Source organism: Stylophora pistillata, chromosome 2 (genome assembly GCF_964205215.1).
Source record: "Stylophora pistillata chromosome 2, jaStyPist1.2, whole genome shotgun sequence".
Classification (NCBI taxonomy): Eukaryota; Metazoa; Cnidaria; class Anthozoa; order Scleractinia; family Pocilloporidae; genus Stylophora; species Stylophora pistillata.
In genome coordinates, this window is record NC_142520.1 from 9,682,724 (window position 1) to 9,701,396 (window position 18,673).

General features: G+C 38.3%; 1 protein-coding gene and 1 long non-coding RNA gene across 2 annotated transcripts in view; one reads left to right on the plus strand and one right to left on the minus strand.

Annotated features, from left to right (window-relative positions):
- Positions 1-18,673, plus strand: part of LOC111346231 (uncharacterized) — a 190,575-nt gene that overhangs the window by 165,348 nt on the left and 6,554 nt on the right. The window contains 2 exon segments of the mRNA XM_088749243.1: positions 3,597-3,719; positions 11,081-11,599. Of these exon segments, the coding sequence (XP_088605369.1) occupies positions 3,597-3,719; positions 11,081-11,599 (642 nt within the window).
- Positions 12,939-18,004, minus strand: LOC148737038 (uncharacterized). Its single transcript, XR_015996064.1, has 3 exons — positions 16,192-18,004; positions 15,289-15,386; positions 12,939-14,863 (listed from the first exon to the last, which is right to left on the minus strand). It is a non-coding gene; the product is annotated as an uncharacterized LOC148737038 (long non-coding RNA).

The following is an 18,673-nucleotide window of genomic DNA, read 5'->3' on the forward strand; positions in this document are numbered from 1 at the left end:
CCTTTTCGTCTTCTGTTCGATAGCCTCTCTGGGAGCAGAGGAGCCTTACGTGCAATCTATGCAATAGCTTGCGAACAGAACATTCCAACATTTCTTGAACTGAATTAGCCTGTAAAGGAGATTAAGCAAGGAAACAAAGGATTTATAGTCGATGTGGAATACTCCTTTGTTATTTCTTTAATATCTGTGTTTAATTTATAACAAATAAAATAAAGAAGTTTTGAACAATGGGTCATTAATGATTTACTCAGTACGAGTACCACAGAAGCAGTTTTGTTTAGTAAGCCGAAAAGTGAGCGATAAATGATCCATAAGAATAAAACTAACAAATTGACAGAGGTTTAACGTAATCTCTTCTCTTACCGTGACAACGATATTCGCCATCACAGTGCCCAAAATGTGTTGGATTCGTTCGATGACAGAAAATTTACGTGACACGTTGACGAAAGCAGCGTTGTCTGTACTCTTATCAACAACGGCAAAGTGGTCAATCAGATTGCGAAATTGCCGCCAGTTTAAGTAAAACTCAGTACCTAATATTCCTATGAAGTTATCTTTCTCTCCAAGGGCTAACATCTTTCGACTTAGTTATGTTTGAGGTTGGAAAAATCGGTCACTATCAAGAAAATGGGAATTAATCTTCCTTGTTTTTCTTTTTCAAGCTTGTAACCAGCACCTTAGCTCAAGTCAGTAAAATGACTAGGGTTACGTTTGTCAAATACTTTCATTCAGCAAATACAGGCTGTTTTCTGTGGCTGTTTAAATTTGGTTTGCAAAAAAAAATTTTAAGGAAAGATTCAAATTGGGAAAGAATTTCTTACACATATTTCCTTTGTTCAAATCTAGTTGAGGAAGGATACAATGAATAGGGTATGAGGTCATAAGTAGCGCAAAAAGACATGATTTACCTTGACATTATTCCTTTTATTTATTGTTTGCGTTTTCAACTTGGGATAAAGTTTCAGAGATCATCAAAGTAAGCACATTTTGGGGGAAAACATCATACATTATTCACTTAGTCTATCTTTATTGCAAAAATTCAAGTGTTGATCATTTAATAATTAATTAAAGTACATGGTGATATATTCACGGAAATGAAGATACCATTTCAGGCTACTAACATATTTTTGAAAAGCTTCCTCAGCTTAGCTTGTCGAAAGCTTCTTCTTCTCCAATACTTTTTCTGTGCCCTACCACCCAGATTCAGTCGTTTTCGAAACATTCTACTTTTACAACTTGCGGTGAAAAGAATAGCAATTATAAAAGTTTTAAATTAGAAAGAAAAATGATTGTTTATCTTAGCTTTTGCAATGTTTTTTCTTTTATCTTCTTTTTCCTGAGTCACATCAACTCAAACTCGTTTTTGCTCGAAAACGTTTTATGTTTTAAAACTTTTAATCGACAAAGAAAACGCACGAAAATGCATATGAAAACGGACACGAAATAAAAAATTGCAAACGTTTCTTTAAAGTTTTTTTTTTTCCTCAAAAAAAAAAATATAACCTCTTGTGCAGGCATATTGCGGAATTGTCACAATTCTATTTTGCTGTTGTTAAAGGAGACATAGTATTACAGAAGGGTTACAAAATAAATAGTGTGGCTCCTAAGTGGTTCAGTATAATTCGACCGAAGACTAACCATAGGAAGACGAGACGATAAACTATCTAATTTTTTGAGCAGATGGATTTCAAAATCCGAGTGGATAGAAGTTTTAGCCCATCAATTGATATCCATGAAAATTGTCAAATCTCTAAGACCACACCGTTTTCTCTAAATACTGGTTTTATTGAACATTACTTATATATACTCTACTCTATTCCTGTGTTTTTTTTAGAATTCTTTTTTTGCCAACCTACGCGAGACGATTTGGAGGCCTAACAAAAACTTTCCTCTCACGTCTGATTTATAGATAGCTGTCGGCGTCTAAAGTTCTTGCAACAGAAAGATGGACATGTATTAGTGGGCCACGTCTTTAAAAATATTTTATTACCAGTCGGAATGCATATGTATAGTCACTGCAGAAACTGGTGTACTATGGAAGACAGATGTAAATCAATCAACATGGGACCCGCAGGAGAAAAAGATAAAGTTTTGTGTCAATTGAGTGACTCTGACCACTTACAACACCCAAATCATCTGAAACCGATGGCAGGTTTCATGTATAGGGGCACGGAGGTAAGAGTTTTATTTTTATCTTATTTTTATTTTTGTTTAGGAGTTTGCTGCTGTTTGTAAGCCTTGTGTACCTGTTAATAGAGTTTCCTCGTTCTTCTGTGCGTCTTCGGCAACTCAGATGAAGCAATTTTATCTCAAAACCTTTTTAAGTGAAGCCTGAGAACACCTGAATCGGCTAAAAATGAAAAAGGGATGAATTAATTTAAAAAATAAAGTTCCTGTATAACAAGCGTTCTGATTGGTTGAGACAACATGTCGTATCAGAGTATGAAGTTTCTCCCCCTTCACTTTTTTTGTTCTCTAGCCGCTTGCGTCGTCCTTTACAACAAAACAGAGCAAAGTCGAGGCTTTTTTATTTGTTACACAAAAAAATGAAAAACTCCAAGCATTCCCCTTATGGATAAGAAGTATAAATCGCTCGCATGAATAGCATCTCTGTTATTTTATGACAAAATAAGGCTAACTATTTTTCCCCATTAGAACAAGTGTTGTTTCAATATGTGCTACAATAATGCGACCTGCTTGGTTGGATTTACGGACAAGGGATACAAGTGTGTGTGTCCACCTGGTTACACGGGAGAGCACTGTGAAAAAGGCAAGAGTTACTTTGCACGTACGCTCTTATAATCATGTTAGTTACTACAATTATGCTTCTCTTTTGCATCCATTTTACCATGGTCTCGTATGCTTCCACATGTGTTTTGATGACTTACGAGTCATTTTCATCCAGCTGTGGTTCTTAGAGTACAAATAACGCTCAAGACAGGTTTTCTTGCATTGCGCAAGCAACGAATTGGATTGAGGTTACCAACAAAATGGTGAAAAATTGAAATTATCTTTCTAACGATAGAGAGTTGGAATGGCTGGCGAGTATTAATCCAATTTTTTTAGATAAAGGAAAAGAAGAATAGCAGTTAAACGACATTGAAATCTTATCATCTATTAAAGAAAACAGAAACAGCAGCACGACAACTCGCTCATTGCGTTCCGCTTTGCACTCCCCGTAAATAGATATCCGCGAGATTCCCCCGCACTGAATACACAAATTGGCGCGTTGGATAATAAATCTCTTATTAAACGTTTTGGTGCGTAGTTGTTTGTATTTTAACTTGCCCTACGTGCTCGTCAAAATACTGCACACCTCGTAAAAATACTCACCGATAATACAAAACAAAACCTTTATTAAGATCTAGGTATCACACGTTGTATCCGTTCCCCCTGAAAACCACGTGATCCTCCCAATCTCCCCTCCCCCCTCCGATAGAAAATGACTGGTCTCCAAACATTATTCCACGCGATGCTATTTCAGTGAGCTTTCAGTCCTTTCGTTTATCATACGTCATCCAATCAGAACATACTTGCAAACGCTTTTATCAACTTTTTTCAATTTAGTTATTTACAGAAAGAATTTGTTTCTACAGATGTAAACGAGTGTTCCACGAAAACCCACAACTGTGACATCAACGCTGAGTGCAACAATACCGATGGTTCTTTTAACTGCGGCTGCAAGGTTGGGTTTAATGGCGATGGCAAACAATGCACAGGTAACTATGAAATCTATCCAACTGAATTGCTCCAAGCATCGAAAACAGTTGGTTTATATTTTCCTAAATTTGACGAGCGTATCAAGAACATCAACGATTTTCATAAGAAAGCTGTTTATAGTAATGTACTGAGGAATCAGAGTCGGCTGCTAATGTGTCATTTATTACGCTTTGCATCAATCGCAGTGTTCATTTCATTACGCGTCTCGTGTCTAGGGTTTAATGGCGATGGCAAGAACTGTACAGGTAACCATCAGGTAACCATGACATTTGTCTATCTAAAGTTTACCCAACATAGAACACAGTAGATTCATAATCCTTGTTTGTTTGTATTAGCCTAAACATGACGAGAGCTTCTCTTTTGCTCTCCAAGGACCGTGTATCCATATCGCGATAATTTGCAATAACACAGACGGGTCCCACTTATATGAATGGAAAACCGAGTTTAGTTTCAGCAAGTGTGAAAAATGATCCGCTCTTTCATTGGAGAAAGTCCTATCCATAATTGAATTATTTCAAAGAAATAAATCAATAATTCAGTGTAATATAAGCGTAATGAGTAGTATGTCGCTCGCACCAATCAGATTGCCGCATTTTTCATGTGTCACAAACCAATCATATTGTTGTGGTGGTGACCTTTTTCATGCGGTATTACAGAGAAAAACAACTCGCATTGCGGTGTTGCGGTGATCTCAAGTCTTACAGTATACGTTAAATGTAATATCAAACCGACGGTTTTCGGTGAAATAAACCTTTTCCGAGTTGCAGTTTATTCTTTAACTCTTTCAAAGCTAGATTTTGATAAAAGCTGATAGTTTCGAAAGAAACTGTTTGGGGCTGCGTCAGTGGGAGTAACGAGATAATTTGGATATATCAACAAAGTTGAAACGGTAAATTGGCCACCGTAACGATTACAAAAGCTGACGTTTCGAGCGTTAGCCCTTCGTCAGAGCGAATACAGGAATTGTGGGTTGTGTGTGCTTTTAATGGCAGAAAATGGAGTTACGTTATTGGTGGGAACATAGCAACGAGAAAAACAAGAATAAATTAGTGGAATGAAAAGCGTTCGTTGATCCCTGTGGGATTTAGACTGCCGGTTTGAAAGATGTGCTTTTGTTTAAGATTTTTACGGCTTTCAGGGCTACCGTGCTACAGTGTAATCTATTGAATAACTTGCACCTATTGCAAAAAGATATACATCGGTGAAACAGGCAGAAGACTAGGTGACCGATTCCGAGAACACCTTCGAGACGTGGAAAGGAATGACAAGGACACATCGAAACCAGTCGCTGGACATTTTAATTTACCTAATCATTCTAAGCAACATATGGCAATCTGCGGTCTTTCCTTACACTTAGGACAACTTCTTGCGGCTCAGGTAAAACTTCTGCAAAGCATATGCATAAATCATATTTGATTATCTTGTTTTTGCCTTGTGGTTGCTCATTTTGCAAAGGTTGAAAACACCACCAAGTTATGTTACCTGCTGTTTAAACTCAAAACGTTGCAAAGGTGTTTTGCTGTTTCATTCCTTACCTAACTTTTTGTGCGTGTTTGGCTGACTACTGCCCCTGTTACTATTGAATGGGGTGGAAAAATCCGGACCGCCTGTGATTAAGACGCCCCTATAAGCTATCCCTGACGAGTACGACGAAGGAAGAAATTAAACATTTAGCTAACTACTAGTTGATTATCGCTTTTAGGAAATCACTATTGCTAAAATAATAAAAGTGCACTCCAATCGAGATATCAATGCTAATTATTTCAATGTTGTGTTACAAATTGTTTTCTTCTACTGCACTTTGCCTTCCGTTACCTGGAAAACTGGGGGGAGGGGGGAGTAGGAGGGGAGAAAGATTTTAAAGAATTCCTGTTGGGTAAGTTCCGCTGGCCTCTTAAAATTCTCACCTTATTAGAGTCTATTTTGTGATCAACTATGCACCCCATCACTTTTTGTTATACTTGCAAAAATTTTAAACTGCACATTTTTAATTTTTTAATCCCCAATTATCACAAGTTTCGTAAACCCAATATCTCAAAAATGCTTTTCTTAGTAATGGAAAGGTAATAGCTGCTGTCAAACAAAAACAAAAAAAAGGGATTGTTCCTTTGATGAGTAACATACGCTCTTGCATCGTGCATAACCCCTTCCACGAGGAAAGAAAAGGAGTACAGCTGTTTACAAAAAGGTTGTCGGAATAACCGCAAGCCATGTTAAAGTATCCGTTTCTTTGCTTCTAAAAGTTCTTCAATGATTCATTATTTATGTTTAAACGGTACTTTCCCGCTACAATTTAGTGTTTACTTTTTACTCTCCACAATGGACTAGACTTTCTCAGATGAAATGCCATTGACAACGTAAATTTTATGACAATCCTACCTCAATAAAGAAAAAAAAAACTCGCAAAGAACGTTATGCTTCTGTTGGTCAATTTTCTATGCGATTCTTACGTGCTTAGACGATTTTTTACAAGTAAATTTCGCTTTTTGCTACCTTAGACTTCACCTTATCACGTGTCAATTCCTTTCAAACAACCTGCATTTTATCATGTATTTTACACGCTCAGGGAAAAGGTCAGATAGGTAACAACCAAATAAGGAGCCTACGTTGTTACGCCTTGAAACATGATAGTTGTCTCTTCATTCAATGTATTTCCACTTGTTTGAAGAAGGGAGACCAAAAAATATCTTTGCTCAGTGGTTGTTAATAATAATAATAATAATAATGAACATTCTTAATACGCATTTAAGAATCTCAATGCGCTTACAATAATTTTTACTAAGGTTGAGATCGGACGTCAGCATTATCAGGCGCCTCTGGCAGCCGCTTTAGTCCATGTAACGACCTCACCTTTTCCCACCCATCCCACCCCAGGGGAGGACATCCATCACACAGAGATGAAATAGAGTTTTTGGCTTGCTTTCCTTTGCAAAATTACATTAAAAATACTTTCTGGAGCAATTAGCTGTAACTGAATAATGAAGACTGTCTGTTATGGAGAGGAACACCAGTAACGATCGTCGTAGCCTGTGAGCAATTGTTTTTTAGTCTCGTCACGCAACGTGGGAGCGAGGGCGTTGCGTGACGAGACCAAATTAGGGTTGTGGAGGAGACTGCAGGAGGCGTGGTACCTATGCAAGTTATTTTTGCTAAGAATGCTTATGTTTTGTACTGAGAGCGGAAAATAAGATCAATTTTGTAAAATGCCCATACCGAGTTAAACTTATTGTACACGGTACAAGATAAGGATAAGTTACGTCATAATAATCCTTATATTGTGAGGACGTCGACAATTAAACCGTAAGCCGGAAGTTCCTCTCATAGCATAAAACAATATATCAATCAAACAGAAAAACAAAAAATAAGCACGCAGTCAATTTTCAATCAGCTACACCACATAACTACCGTGAGGATTCGATTTAGTGCCCTCCTTGAAATAAGCGCCCCCTCTCTAAGAAGCGACCCGTCACATTAGACTTTTTTAATAAGGGCCCCTATTCTAATAAGCGCTCCTATTGAATAGGCATTCGCGTTCCAATAAGCACCCCCACACAGATAAGCTCCCCTATTCTGAATCAGTAATAGCACAGCGGAGTACATGTACATTGAGATCAAACGTGGTTCGTCTTCCATTAATTGCTCAACTAAAGCCTCAAAACAAAATCAATGGTCTATGTGTCCGTCTTTCAACTGTTATTTACAGTTCATTCATCGCGTGACCATTGCAGCTTAGCTGATCGTTCTAGACAGGACTTGTCCATGGAAATAATCCGTCATTTCCATTCTTTTTAATCCTTCTGAAACTAGTAGGTTTGTCTCGCGCATTTTACTGTTTCTCAAGATGGAAATAAGCGCTGTGTACCCATACCCCGGTTTCCCTGTCCCACCATCATCCAAACAATTTTCAAAACAAATAAAGTAAAGAATCAAAGGGATAAAACAAGATGAATATTCGAATACTCTCGCCAAGATTCAGGTCTGTGCGATGTTTTGTGCGGGCGGTATTCGAAAAAAGGTTTCGCTCAAATTTATAAGTCTTTGTATAAAGACGCCATGTTGGTTTTACTCTGAGGAACACCAACATGGCGGCCGGAAGCTAACAAAACCATGTCATCGAGTTCCGCTGTACAAAACCTGCAGTCGTTTCACAAGAGACTAATTACTTAAGCAGGTTAGGAATAGGCTTCACTGTAAACAATTTTCTATTTGTGGAAAATCAACAATCCATGCATTAGTCTATTTCGTGCATTTAATACTGATGTTTCTTGATTGTCCTGGAAATTGTATTGGAATATTTATTTGCAGACTTTAGTAAAGGATTTTATCGTGTTGATCATAGTAAGTTACATCTGGTTGTGAGCAATTTCTTAATTAGTCAAATGGACCTATGCTTTCCTTACCAGCAGATCTCAGATTGTTAGAATCGAAGGGGCCTTATATACCCTCGTCTATCGTCATGGCCGGGTATCCCCAAAGGGACAAAGCTAGCCCCTATCCTTTTTGCTGCCTTGGTTAACAAGCTAGCTGACAATTGGCATCTGCGCACTAAGTATGTGGATGACACAACTGTGATTGAGTGAATATCCAGATTTAGCCCAAGGTATCTCTTGTTTGTTGTTCAGAACATTATGGTTCTGCTACTAGCCGAGGTATGCACTTAAATCCCAAGAAGTGCAAAGGAATGATTGTCAACTTTCTTGAATACCAACCTATGGTTCCAGATACCCTTAAGATACTAGGTAATGACTTACGGAAAGAGTCTCAAGCTCCAAGGGACATATATATGTAATGACCCACAGTGGAATCAGCATGTTGAGTATATTGTTTGAAGGGCTAATAAGAGGGCGCATGCTTCAAGATTACTTAAGAAGTCCGAGCCCCATCATACTGACCTAGTGTAGATACATTGTTCATTACTCAGATCTCTTGTTGAATACGCATCACCCGGGTAGGCAGCTCTGCCTGACTATCTATCGGATCTTATTGAAGCCGTTCAGAGGAGGGCATTGAAGATTATCTTTCCAGATAATGGCTATGAGAAATCATTTGTTTTGTCTGCCCTCCCAACCCTACGTAAGCGTAGGGATCTTGCCTGCATCATGTCTTTTAAGGACCCTCCTAATACTGAGCCTTCAGGGTCTATCTACATGGTGGAAGTAGTTCCTCATGGTTACAATCTTTGGTCAGGAGATTGCCTCCTTGCAAAGAGACCCAGAGTTAGGACAAATAGATTCGCCGCTTTCTGTACTAATTAAGTTTTTCCCTATAAGAGGTAACCCTAGAGGGAATATTTATGAAAACTTTTTAAATGTAATGAGATTTTCGTGCATGCTGTTGAAACATGATTTATTAAGGGTTATTTATTACATCGCACGCAGTGCGCGGGGGCAAGAGGAAGAAAATCCTGTGTTCTGATTGGCTACCTAAGCAGGCAAGATGGGCCCTCTTGCCCGCTCAGGATTGTCCGCATTGATCCCGCACGTGAAAAAATAGAATAAGAACTACATTTGTAACACTTGGACAATTTCGGCGACGGAAAGGCAAAAAGGGGCAGAAGATATTCAAAACAAAGAAAATAGAAACGAATCTCGTGAGTTTGTTGTCCAACAAACAGAGTTGGCTTTCTTTCCCAGCTCTAGAAGGAAAAAAATCATTCTAAACTCTTATTATATGGCTGTGTCTCACGAGGACTGCGAACTACCGAATTCACGAATTTGATTGGCTGAAATCAATATTAAGAGCGGTCTGGATTTTGCCATCTAGACCGGCATCTAGGCCGGTCTAGAAAAAAAACAAGGTACAAAGAATATAAAGAAATTGGCATACAAGACACAGCCATATAATAAACATCACTGCGTTCGGTCTGCACTGGCAACCACGGTCAAGATTCTCCCCATACAGACCTCCCGCTCGGTTAATAAGAACTAATTAATAAAGCGAAATATTATTCAATACAGTAAATCCTTTATTAACCAAGCTTGTTCGGTCAAGATGGTTGAATATTAGTCTCGATCTCTGCCTGTAAAAGAGTTGATTAAACGTATCTATCTATCTATTCATGCGAGAAGGTAGCCGATACCGTTGAATACTGCTAAATACACATGTGCAGAGCTCAATACAGTAGGTAGCGATCAAACAAGACGACACATGGTTTCTGTTACTCAGAGTTTCGTGCTTACGTACTCATCAGACCATCCATCCATCCATCCATCCATCCATCCATCCATCCATCCATCCGTCCGTCCATCCATCCATCCATCCATCCATCTGTCTATCTGTCTATCTTTTCTTCAAATGAATAAAGGCTGATAGTTTCGAAAGAAACTGTTTGGGGCTGCGTCGGTGGGAGTAACGAAATAATTTGGATATATCAACAAAGTCGAAATGGTAAATTGGCCACCGTAATGATTACAAAAGCTGACGTTTCGAGCGTTAGCCCTTCGTCGGAACCAATAACGTCGGAACCAATAACGTAGCTCCATTTTCTGCCTTTAAAAGCACACACAACCCACAATTCCTCTATTCGCTCCGACAAAGGGCTAACGCTCGAAACGTCATTTTTTGTAATCATTACGGTGGCCAATTTACCATTTCAACTTTGTTGATATATCCAAATTATCTTTTCTTCAACCTACCTGCTAGTATGTTAATATCGTGTCAAGAAAAACCCGATCTGAAAATTTGTAAAAAGATAAGAATTCAACTGTTCTATTAAATCTCATATAATTGATAATTCCTTATTTCTAAATTTCATGACGTCACGTGAAAACCAAGAATTAAATCCCCTGGTTCAAAAAAGTGCCCTCCCTTGATGTGTCGAAAGTACATTAGCGCCCCGGACGCTAAATCAAAATTTTACGGTTTGCTCAATTCTCGACTTTTGTCACGTAGAATGGCTGGACATCATCAGTTATTCGTCTATAATTCAAACTTAAGAAGGGAAAGTTTAAAGAAGTATAAAGACTTCCCTAACCTTTGGAAATGACGAAAAAAACCAACAGTTTTAGTTGACGGCCTATATGAAAGGCGATCTGTTTTCACAACGAACTCAAGGGACCCACACAACATTTCAACCACAATCATATGTGATGCTTGATATTCTTCCGGGAAAAAATATTGCGTGACGAGTGGGTACACTTCCATTGAGAGACAATGAATTGAATAAATGATCGAATAAAAAAGAAAGTGAATATTAAATAACTTAATAATTGCACTAATGGTGAGTAGTTTTAAGTATCAATCTTCAAGATTTTAACTTTTCCATGTCCTTTTTGTATGAGCAAATTTACCTCTATTAAAAGGAAAAAGCTAAAACAATTATGGTTATAATGATGTAGATAACTTAACTCTTCCCTTTCAGCTTTCAAGGCCGTTTTTACAAACCTCAACGCCAGTGGAAGATTTGGTCCAACAACGCTGGGCTGTCACTACACAGGGCAGGATCATGACGGGCAAGTCACACTGTCCAGCGGAGTTCAACAGTGGACTGTGCCGTACACTGGTGACTACAAAATAGAAGCAATAGCAGCTGCAGGAGGGTACGATATACTCACTAACAGTACTCAGTACCGAGGAAGAGGAGCAAGAATGATAGGAACGTTCCGCTTAAACAAGGGTGAAGTCATTCAAATACTTGTTGGTCAAGAAGGAGGAATAAACACGCACCATTACTCTTCTGGAGGTGGTGGAGGAACCTTTGTGGTGAGAGGAGCCAACACAACTTTGATAATAGCTGGAGGCGGAGGAGGGGTAAATATAGCATTCTCAAGACATGAAGGATGTGACGCCAGCACAAACACAACAGGGAATCCTGGATACAAATCATGGTCAGGGGGGAGCAATGGACATGGTGCACAGACTGCTGATGATGGAGAGTCAGGTAAGGGTATATCGCGATGATTTAATGTTATATCATAATCATATGATAACGTGCTCTCTAATTGGCTTATAATTTATGAAAAAGAAATGGATGGTTGATAGAGATTGTTCAGGTTGACTTCATTGGCGGCGAAAAGTTCCTATCGAGTTTACCCGCGAGGTTTCAAAACTTTCGAGATTGTTTTCCCTTTAACCGTTTAGAGCTCTATTTGAAAAGAAATGTGTTAAAATGATAATCGTTTCGAAAATCAATGAGCATGTAACTCTTTAAGGCGACGGAATTATTTTACGAGTCGACGATACTTTATTTACCAAAGGCGATGCGTGAACGTGGCTGAAAACAAAACTGAGTTCTTTTTTACTTCAACTGAGGCTTCGCGACGTTGGGTGGAATGTTATTTTATTTATTTATTTATAGATTTCGCAAAAAACAATTTGGTAGGAGAGATATCACAGAACTAATGTTCCAGTAACGAGACTCCTAAACAAGCAAAAAAAAAAATTGCAATCGAGTAGTAGAAATTATATGACTAGAAACAGGTAATTAACAACAGAGTTTGGCTTGTAATGCAAAGACTCCTAAAAAAGCAAAAAAACAAAAAACAAAAAACAAAAAAGGAAATTGCAATCGAGTAGTAGGAATTATATGATTAGAAACAGGTAATTAACAACAGAGTTTGGCTAGTAATGCAGTTAGTGGTCTGCTCATATGAAATTTCTGCAAACACTTTTGAAAGTTTAAGGAACTGCAAGATTATACACAGTTGAAGTTAGATCTAAGTAATGTTTCTTCAAATTACACTGGGCGAAAAATCAGATTTGACGTCAGAAAAATGCAGTCCAAATGTGGTTCAAATGTGATGTTTGTCATATTTGTCAGTATTTGACTTGAAGACAAATATGACAGTTGTCCTAAAGATAAATAGGATAATTGTGCATTTGCTTTTGGGTGTAAATATGGACAAATGTGGTGTCAATCGGAGTTAAATATCATGATTTGTCCTGCCTTAAACAAGGGCAAATGCGTTAAAGATGACATTTGTAAGAACAAATTCAGGACAGATGTAGAGCAAATATCATCTTTGTCATGGAATAATCCAAAATTCTCTTCCCCTCCATTGACCCTGTTGTCAATTTACACAAAATGGCTTTTTCCACATGTTATTTCAGTATTAGGGTTGCAAGTACCTAATAATACACTGCATTTAATAAAATATCAGAAATTTCATTGTTTCAGTGGTAGTTTAAAATGGAATCGCATTTTACTTTGATTAATGCAGTCCTCTCATGTCCAATCATCTCACACCCACAGTCCTGACTAAAATTAACACACATAAATGTATAGTAAATGGAAAATTTATTTAACACTTCTCCTTTTCTGTTAGTACAAATAAAACCATTTCTGTTAAAGAAAATTAACATTTAATAAATAAATATATTTAATCAGCCCCTGTACACTTATATATATATATGTACCATATATGTGATAAAAAATATAACCTCAATAATGGGGAAAAGCTACAAGGTAAGTTTAAAATATAACATCGTTGACTTTAAGTCTTTACAACACTCATGCCAGCAGGACATTCTCAACAAAACATTTTCACATGAACTGTACTTAGTGTGTTATGATTCATAAAGAGAAGTTACTTCCAAAAAACTCCTACTTAGGCACTGCCTGCCCTATCAGTTTCAATACAGTAGGTTCTTTTTTATAAAGCATTAAAAGTACCGAACATCACAATATACCAATTAGTCTTTGATCACATTACCAACACAGCTAATCCTACACATTACTGTCAAACTGCTGGTAATTTTTTTTTTCCGGAACTTATCAACGTTGTGTTGCAATGTTCCAATACTGATTGACAGTTTGCTGCATAAAATTAGCAACAGACTCACTTCATAGGAATTTACCTAAAAAAGTCATATTTCACCTGACTACTTTTGAAGTGTGATTTCCTGACAAAGGCAATTTGAATGTTAAATTCTTGCAGTCTGTTACCTTGATAAACAGGCAAACATTGAGCAATTTTATTTTGTTTCTTAGAGACAGATCAACAATTACCTTGTTTTATATGGGAAATGGAACTTGAAAATAATTCACAAACTATTCTAGAAAATTGGAAGTGAAAGTTGCAAGTTGCATTCAGCAAGCTGTCAATCAATATTTTCACATCACAATGCAATATTCTAGAGTTCCCATTGGGAGGCAACCAGTTTGACTATAAATTTCTATAGTCAAACGTTAACCAGATGTTCTTTTGATGGCAACCTTGCAAACTTCTGCCTCAACATTGGTATTTGATGACAGTCTGAGTCGACCAGGCTGCAACCTATGTGAGCAGGTTGAAACTTTCAATTTGAATTTGGTGGAGTAAGTTCTCAAGCTCTGGTTTTCATTTTGCCATATAAAGTCAGGTAAGACATACTCAGTTTCAAATTGACAGAATGATATTGCCTAATATTTGCTGTTAATCAACAGACTGCGATGAAATAGTGACAGGCTTAGCTCCAAATTGCCAAACTGTGAATTTCCCTTAAAGATTCAAATCTGTCCTGAAAGGTTATGGCTTACACTTTTAATTTTGAAGCACAATTCCTGGTTTTGCTAATTTAACTAAGCCCGTCACTTATTTCTCACAGTCTCTCGATAAACAGGCTGGCGACGGCTGACTGAATTTACTGTTTCTTTGAAACAGAGCTGGTATTACCTTGTTTTATACTGCAAAATGAAAATGGGAACTTGGAAACTTGCTTCAGCAAATTTGATAGTGAAAGTTGCAACTTGCTTGTACAGCTTGAAACTTGCTCAACTCAAACTGTCAATCAAATACCAATGAAGAGGCAAAAGTTTGCAATCAAAAGTATATCCAGTTTGACTGTAAGCATCCAAGGCTTTATTTTTGGCTAGAAAATTAACTTTCAAGCTATCAAATTCAATTTTTTTTACAACAATCACCACAGTAGCTAATTATTTTCCTTATAGTGTTGTTGACACTAACGTTTTGAAACTGATGCAAGTGACAATACACCTGGTCAAAACAAAAAAATTATTGGTCATGTGATAAAAATTTTTAAGTCATTTCTGTTTAGGATAAGTAAACCATTATTCACTCACATTGTGACCCCTTTGATTCCTCCTAGAATTTATTACACTTTCATCCTGCTTCTTTGCCACTTAGGGAAATTCCTCATTCCTCACGTGGGTTAAAAACTCCTCTGACTTTTGCTTTGAGGGTTTTAAAGTAAGTCTTAAAGGCACCTGTGACAAAAGCAATTCAAAATATCACAAATCTTGATCATTGTCCAGAATAAAATAAAAATACCTCTGAAAAATAATATTACTGAAAAGGTCTGAATGTTGCACTCATTTTCCTTGTTTGATAAATAGACACAACAAAGGAATCTTCAAAAGTGACCAAAGTACATACAAATTAATACAAACACCTTCATTTTCACTTTCTTAGTCAATCATATCAACAATGGATAAACTTAACAGAATAGCTGGGTTAAGTTAAAGGTTAGAGGGGCCCTATGGAAGTAAAGTGTCTTGCCCAAGAACACACATTACAACACGCTGGTCCAGGCCAATGCTCAAACCCAAATGTCTGATCCACAGTGTAATGTGCTAGCTATTAAGCCACCAAATATTATAGTCACAATTATAGAAAATTAATCTATACTTACACTCTAATATGACAGGATCAGCCTTTTAGAAAGCTAATGTTGCTCTGACACCTCTTTCGATTGCTTGGGTAACCTCAAGGTTGGTGCCATCATTAAAACTGAAAAGCAAAATGAGGTTAAGCTTTTAAGTACTTGGGTTGATGTATGCTGTAACTCAAATTAATAGAAACACTCAAGACATATATTGTTCAGTAGAAGCTCGGGAGAACCAAAAAAGTTGCTAAACACTGGCCAATGGCTCATGTTCCCACAGCATTTCTCATTCTCCCAACTTACCTATGACAGTACGACTATCATGCTCCATTTGACCAGGGCTTTATGAAAACACAAAATCATAGATATCCCTGATCATCTGAGATGGTCAGGGATAAATCGGGAGCACTTCTATTTACCTGATGGCTGCCAGATTTCTGCAATCATTCCCAACATATGAAAACATAAATTGGCAAAATCTGGGATGGTCATGAAACAGCAAAATCCCAGAGCTTCTGGGACTTTCCCAACATACATGTACAAAAACCAGGCTTAAAGGAGCTACATCACAGACAGCGCATCTTAAAAATTTGGCCAAGTTTTTCAAGTCTGCCATTCTCAATCTTGCCCAATCGTTACCATCTTTGTTCCTTTTTGGTCTATTGTTACCTCTTTGGTGTTTTTCTAACTTAGAAAACTAAATTTGAAAGCAATTTTTGTACATCAGAAAAATGGCTTAAAATATCATGACATAGCTCCTTTAAAACTACATACTACAATAACTCAACAATAAATTTCATCCTTTAAAAACGAAATGGCCGTCTATTGTTATGACGGCTATGTGCATGAAATCAGCAACAAAGTGTTAATTATCAACAAGCAGTTATCAACACCGTGACGTCTCAAAGTTAAAATAACTAAAATACTCACCACCATATCTCGTGGAAGGTTTTCAATTTTCCTTTCTTCTGCCATTGCGGGTGCTGACTGTTGGCCTTGTAAGTTGTCAATTCTTTCTGTAAGAACAAGTTTTCGCTGAAGTGCGTCAAACTGCCCTTCGTGGTCGGAACAACTCGCTCTAGCGTTTACATGAGACAGTGGCGTGGTGGCTGCAGTTGATCGGCGGTAGTTACTAAAAGTTGGAATCACCTGAAACCACCTGAAACCACCTGAAACCACCTGAAACCATCTGAAACCATCTGAAACCATCTGAAACCACCAATGAAACCACCTGAAACCATCTGAAATTACATGAAAGCACGCAGACATGAACGCAGACCGCAGACCGCAAACCGCAGACCGCAAACCGCACACCTCGAATACCCACGCCTCGAAAAAGGTCTACACAGTGTGTAATTACCAGATTTATCTCTCTTCCCTTTGTTATCAAACGAGATCACGGAATGCGTAAGCGAAACTGCTATGTAAACATTGGAGTTGAATTCTTATTGAAGATATCGCAGTTACGACCCTCCACTGTCGAGCCGTACCAGTCTTGCTTAGGTTATGTTACGACCCTCCACTGTCGAGCCGTACCAGTCTTGCATAGGTTATGAGTGTGCCTTTTGAGTCAGTCGACGTGTGCGCAATCAGTTTTCCTTTGTGTATACAGTGTGTAATTACCAGATTTATCTATCTCTCTTTTGTCATTGATGTTATCAGACGAGATCTCGGAATATCTGTTTTCACGTTAAAGTACTTCTACTATATGAAATCATTTTTGGTACAATCGTACAAAGCAACTCAGGTGTCTCGTTAACACAGACCTCAAAAACGCAGAACGAAGACCGCAGACCGCGCAGCTCGAAAAACGTGTACACAGTGTGTAATTACAAGATTTATCTCTCTTCCCTTCGTTATCAAACGAGATCTTGGAATGCGTCGCGAAACTGAAACTATTTTCATTGTCAGTGACAGTGAGATAACAGATAAAAATAGACGTAAAGTAGAGTAAATTAGCAATGCAGAAGCTTTGCGTCATGCTGAAAATTAAGATACCGATTTGCGATAATGTTTAATTCACGTGGGTTTAGATGGCTTCTTGGGTGGTTTCAGGTAATTTCAGATGGTTTCCATGGGGGTTGCAAATGGTTTCAGGTGGTTTCAGGTGGTTTCAGGTGGTTTCAGGTGGTTTCAGGTGGTTTCAGGTGGTTTCAGGTGGTTTCAGGTGGTTTCAGGTTGTTTCAGGTGGTTTCAGGTGGTTTCAGGTGATTCCAACTTTTAGTAACTACGGTTGATCGGCTCCTCGATGAGGAGGAAGATGGCGTTCCGCAGGGCACAATTGAAGACAAGCGAGTGGAGGCGACTGGCTGATAAATTGGCGAGGTCTAATTCTGAATCACTATTACTGTCAAGCTGCAAATCACGACGGATATGATTTTGAGATCGAGATCTCTCGATGGAAATCCGCGGACGGTCTTGCGCTCGAGGAACGACTGCAGTTGTCCCTGGAGTTGTCTAAATATTCAAAGAGCAAAACGAGTGAGTTGCTGACCTGTCTTACTGACCTACGCTTAATTAATACGCGTAAAAGCTTACCGTTCGACCGTGAAAGTGCCTAGACGTTAGCGGTGACTCGGGAAGCTCGTCAAAATCAATCCCTGCATTGCTCGATCTGTTTCTGTGAGACATATTACAAAACTGCGGAGGAACTTTTGGTTAAAGACTTGCTTCAACGAAGACGTGACACTTGGACGAAAGACGTTTTAAATTTGAAGTGACGCTCGAAATCCCGCCGATTATGTAATATCCAAGAATTGGAATTACAAGCGTCGCGCGAGGGCCTTTATGGATTACCTGCGCATGCACTTCCGAAAATTTGCATATTTTTTTTGCGGATCGGAGTGGAGCGGGAAATGTTACTGTAATTCTAGTCAGTTCTCGTCATTTCTTAGCTCAATATCTTTCCTAAATTAGAAAATGAGGGAAAAAGAGTTATTACTTCAGTCCCTATGATGACTTTGTCAGTCGAGGTACACGATCGAGACCGTCTCAAACAAATTGCAGAGAGAACGGAAATTGCCTCTGAAGGCGACAATTAGGCACTTTAAGTAAACCCCGACGGCCACGGCAACGAGAACATAGAAAAACAATAGATCTAATTGGCAGAACAATAGCCCAGCACGTGGGTATTAAAACTTTGTACATTTCTTAGCCGTTCTTTGCAAAACAACAACGTGAAATCACCAAAATGTAAAGAAAAGCGGCAAGGAAAAACGACGCCTCGAAGCAACAGAGTAGGAAATCAACCATACGAACGACTCAAAATTCGTGTTTCCGCGGCAAAACCTGGCGCATGCGTATACGTTATTCAGCTCTGTCCCCGCGTGCACTATAACTCCAAATAGGCATCGGAGGCACATAAATCTTTAATAAATCTCGGATAAAATATGAATATCCCGAGATAAATAAA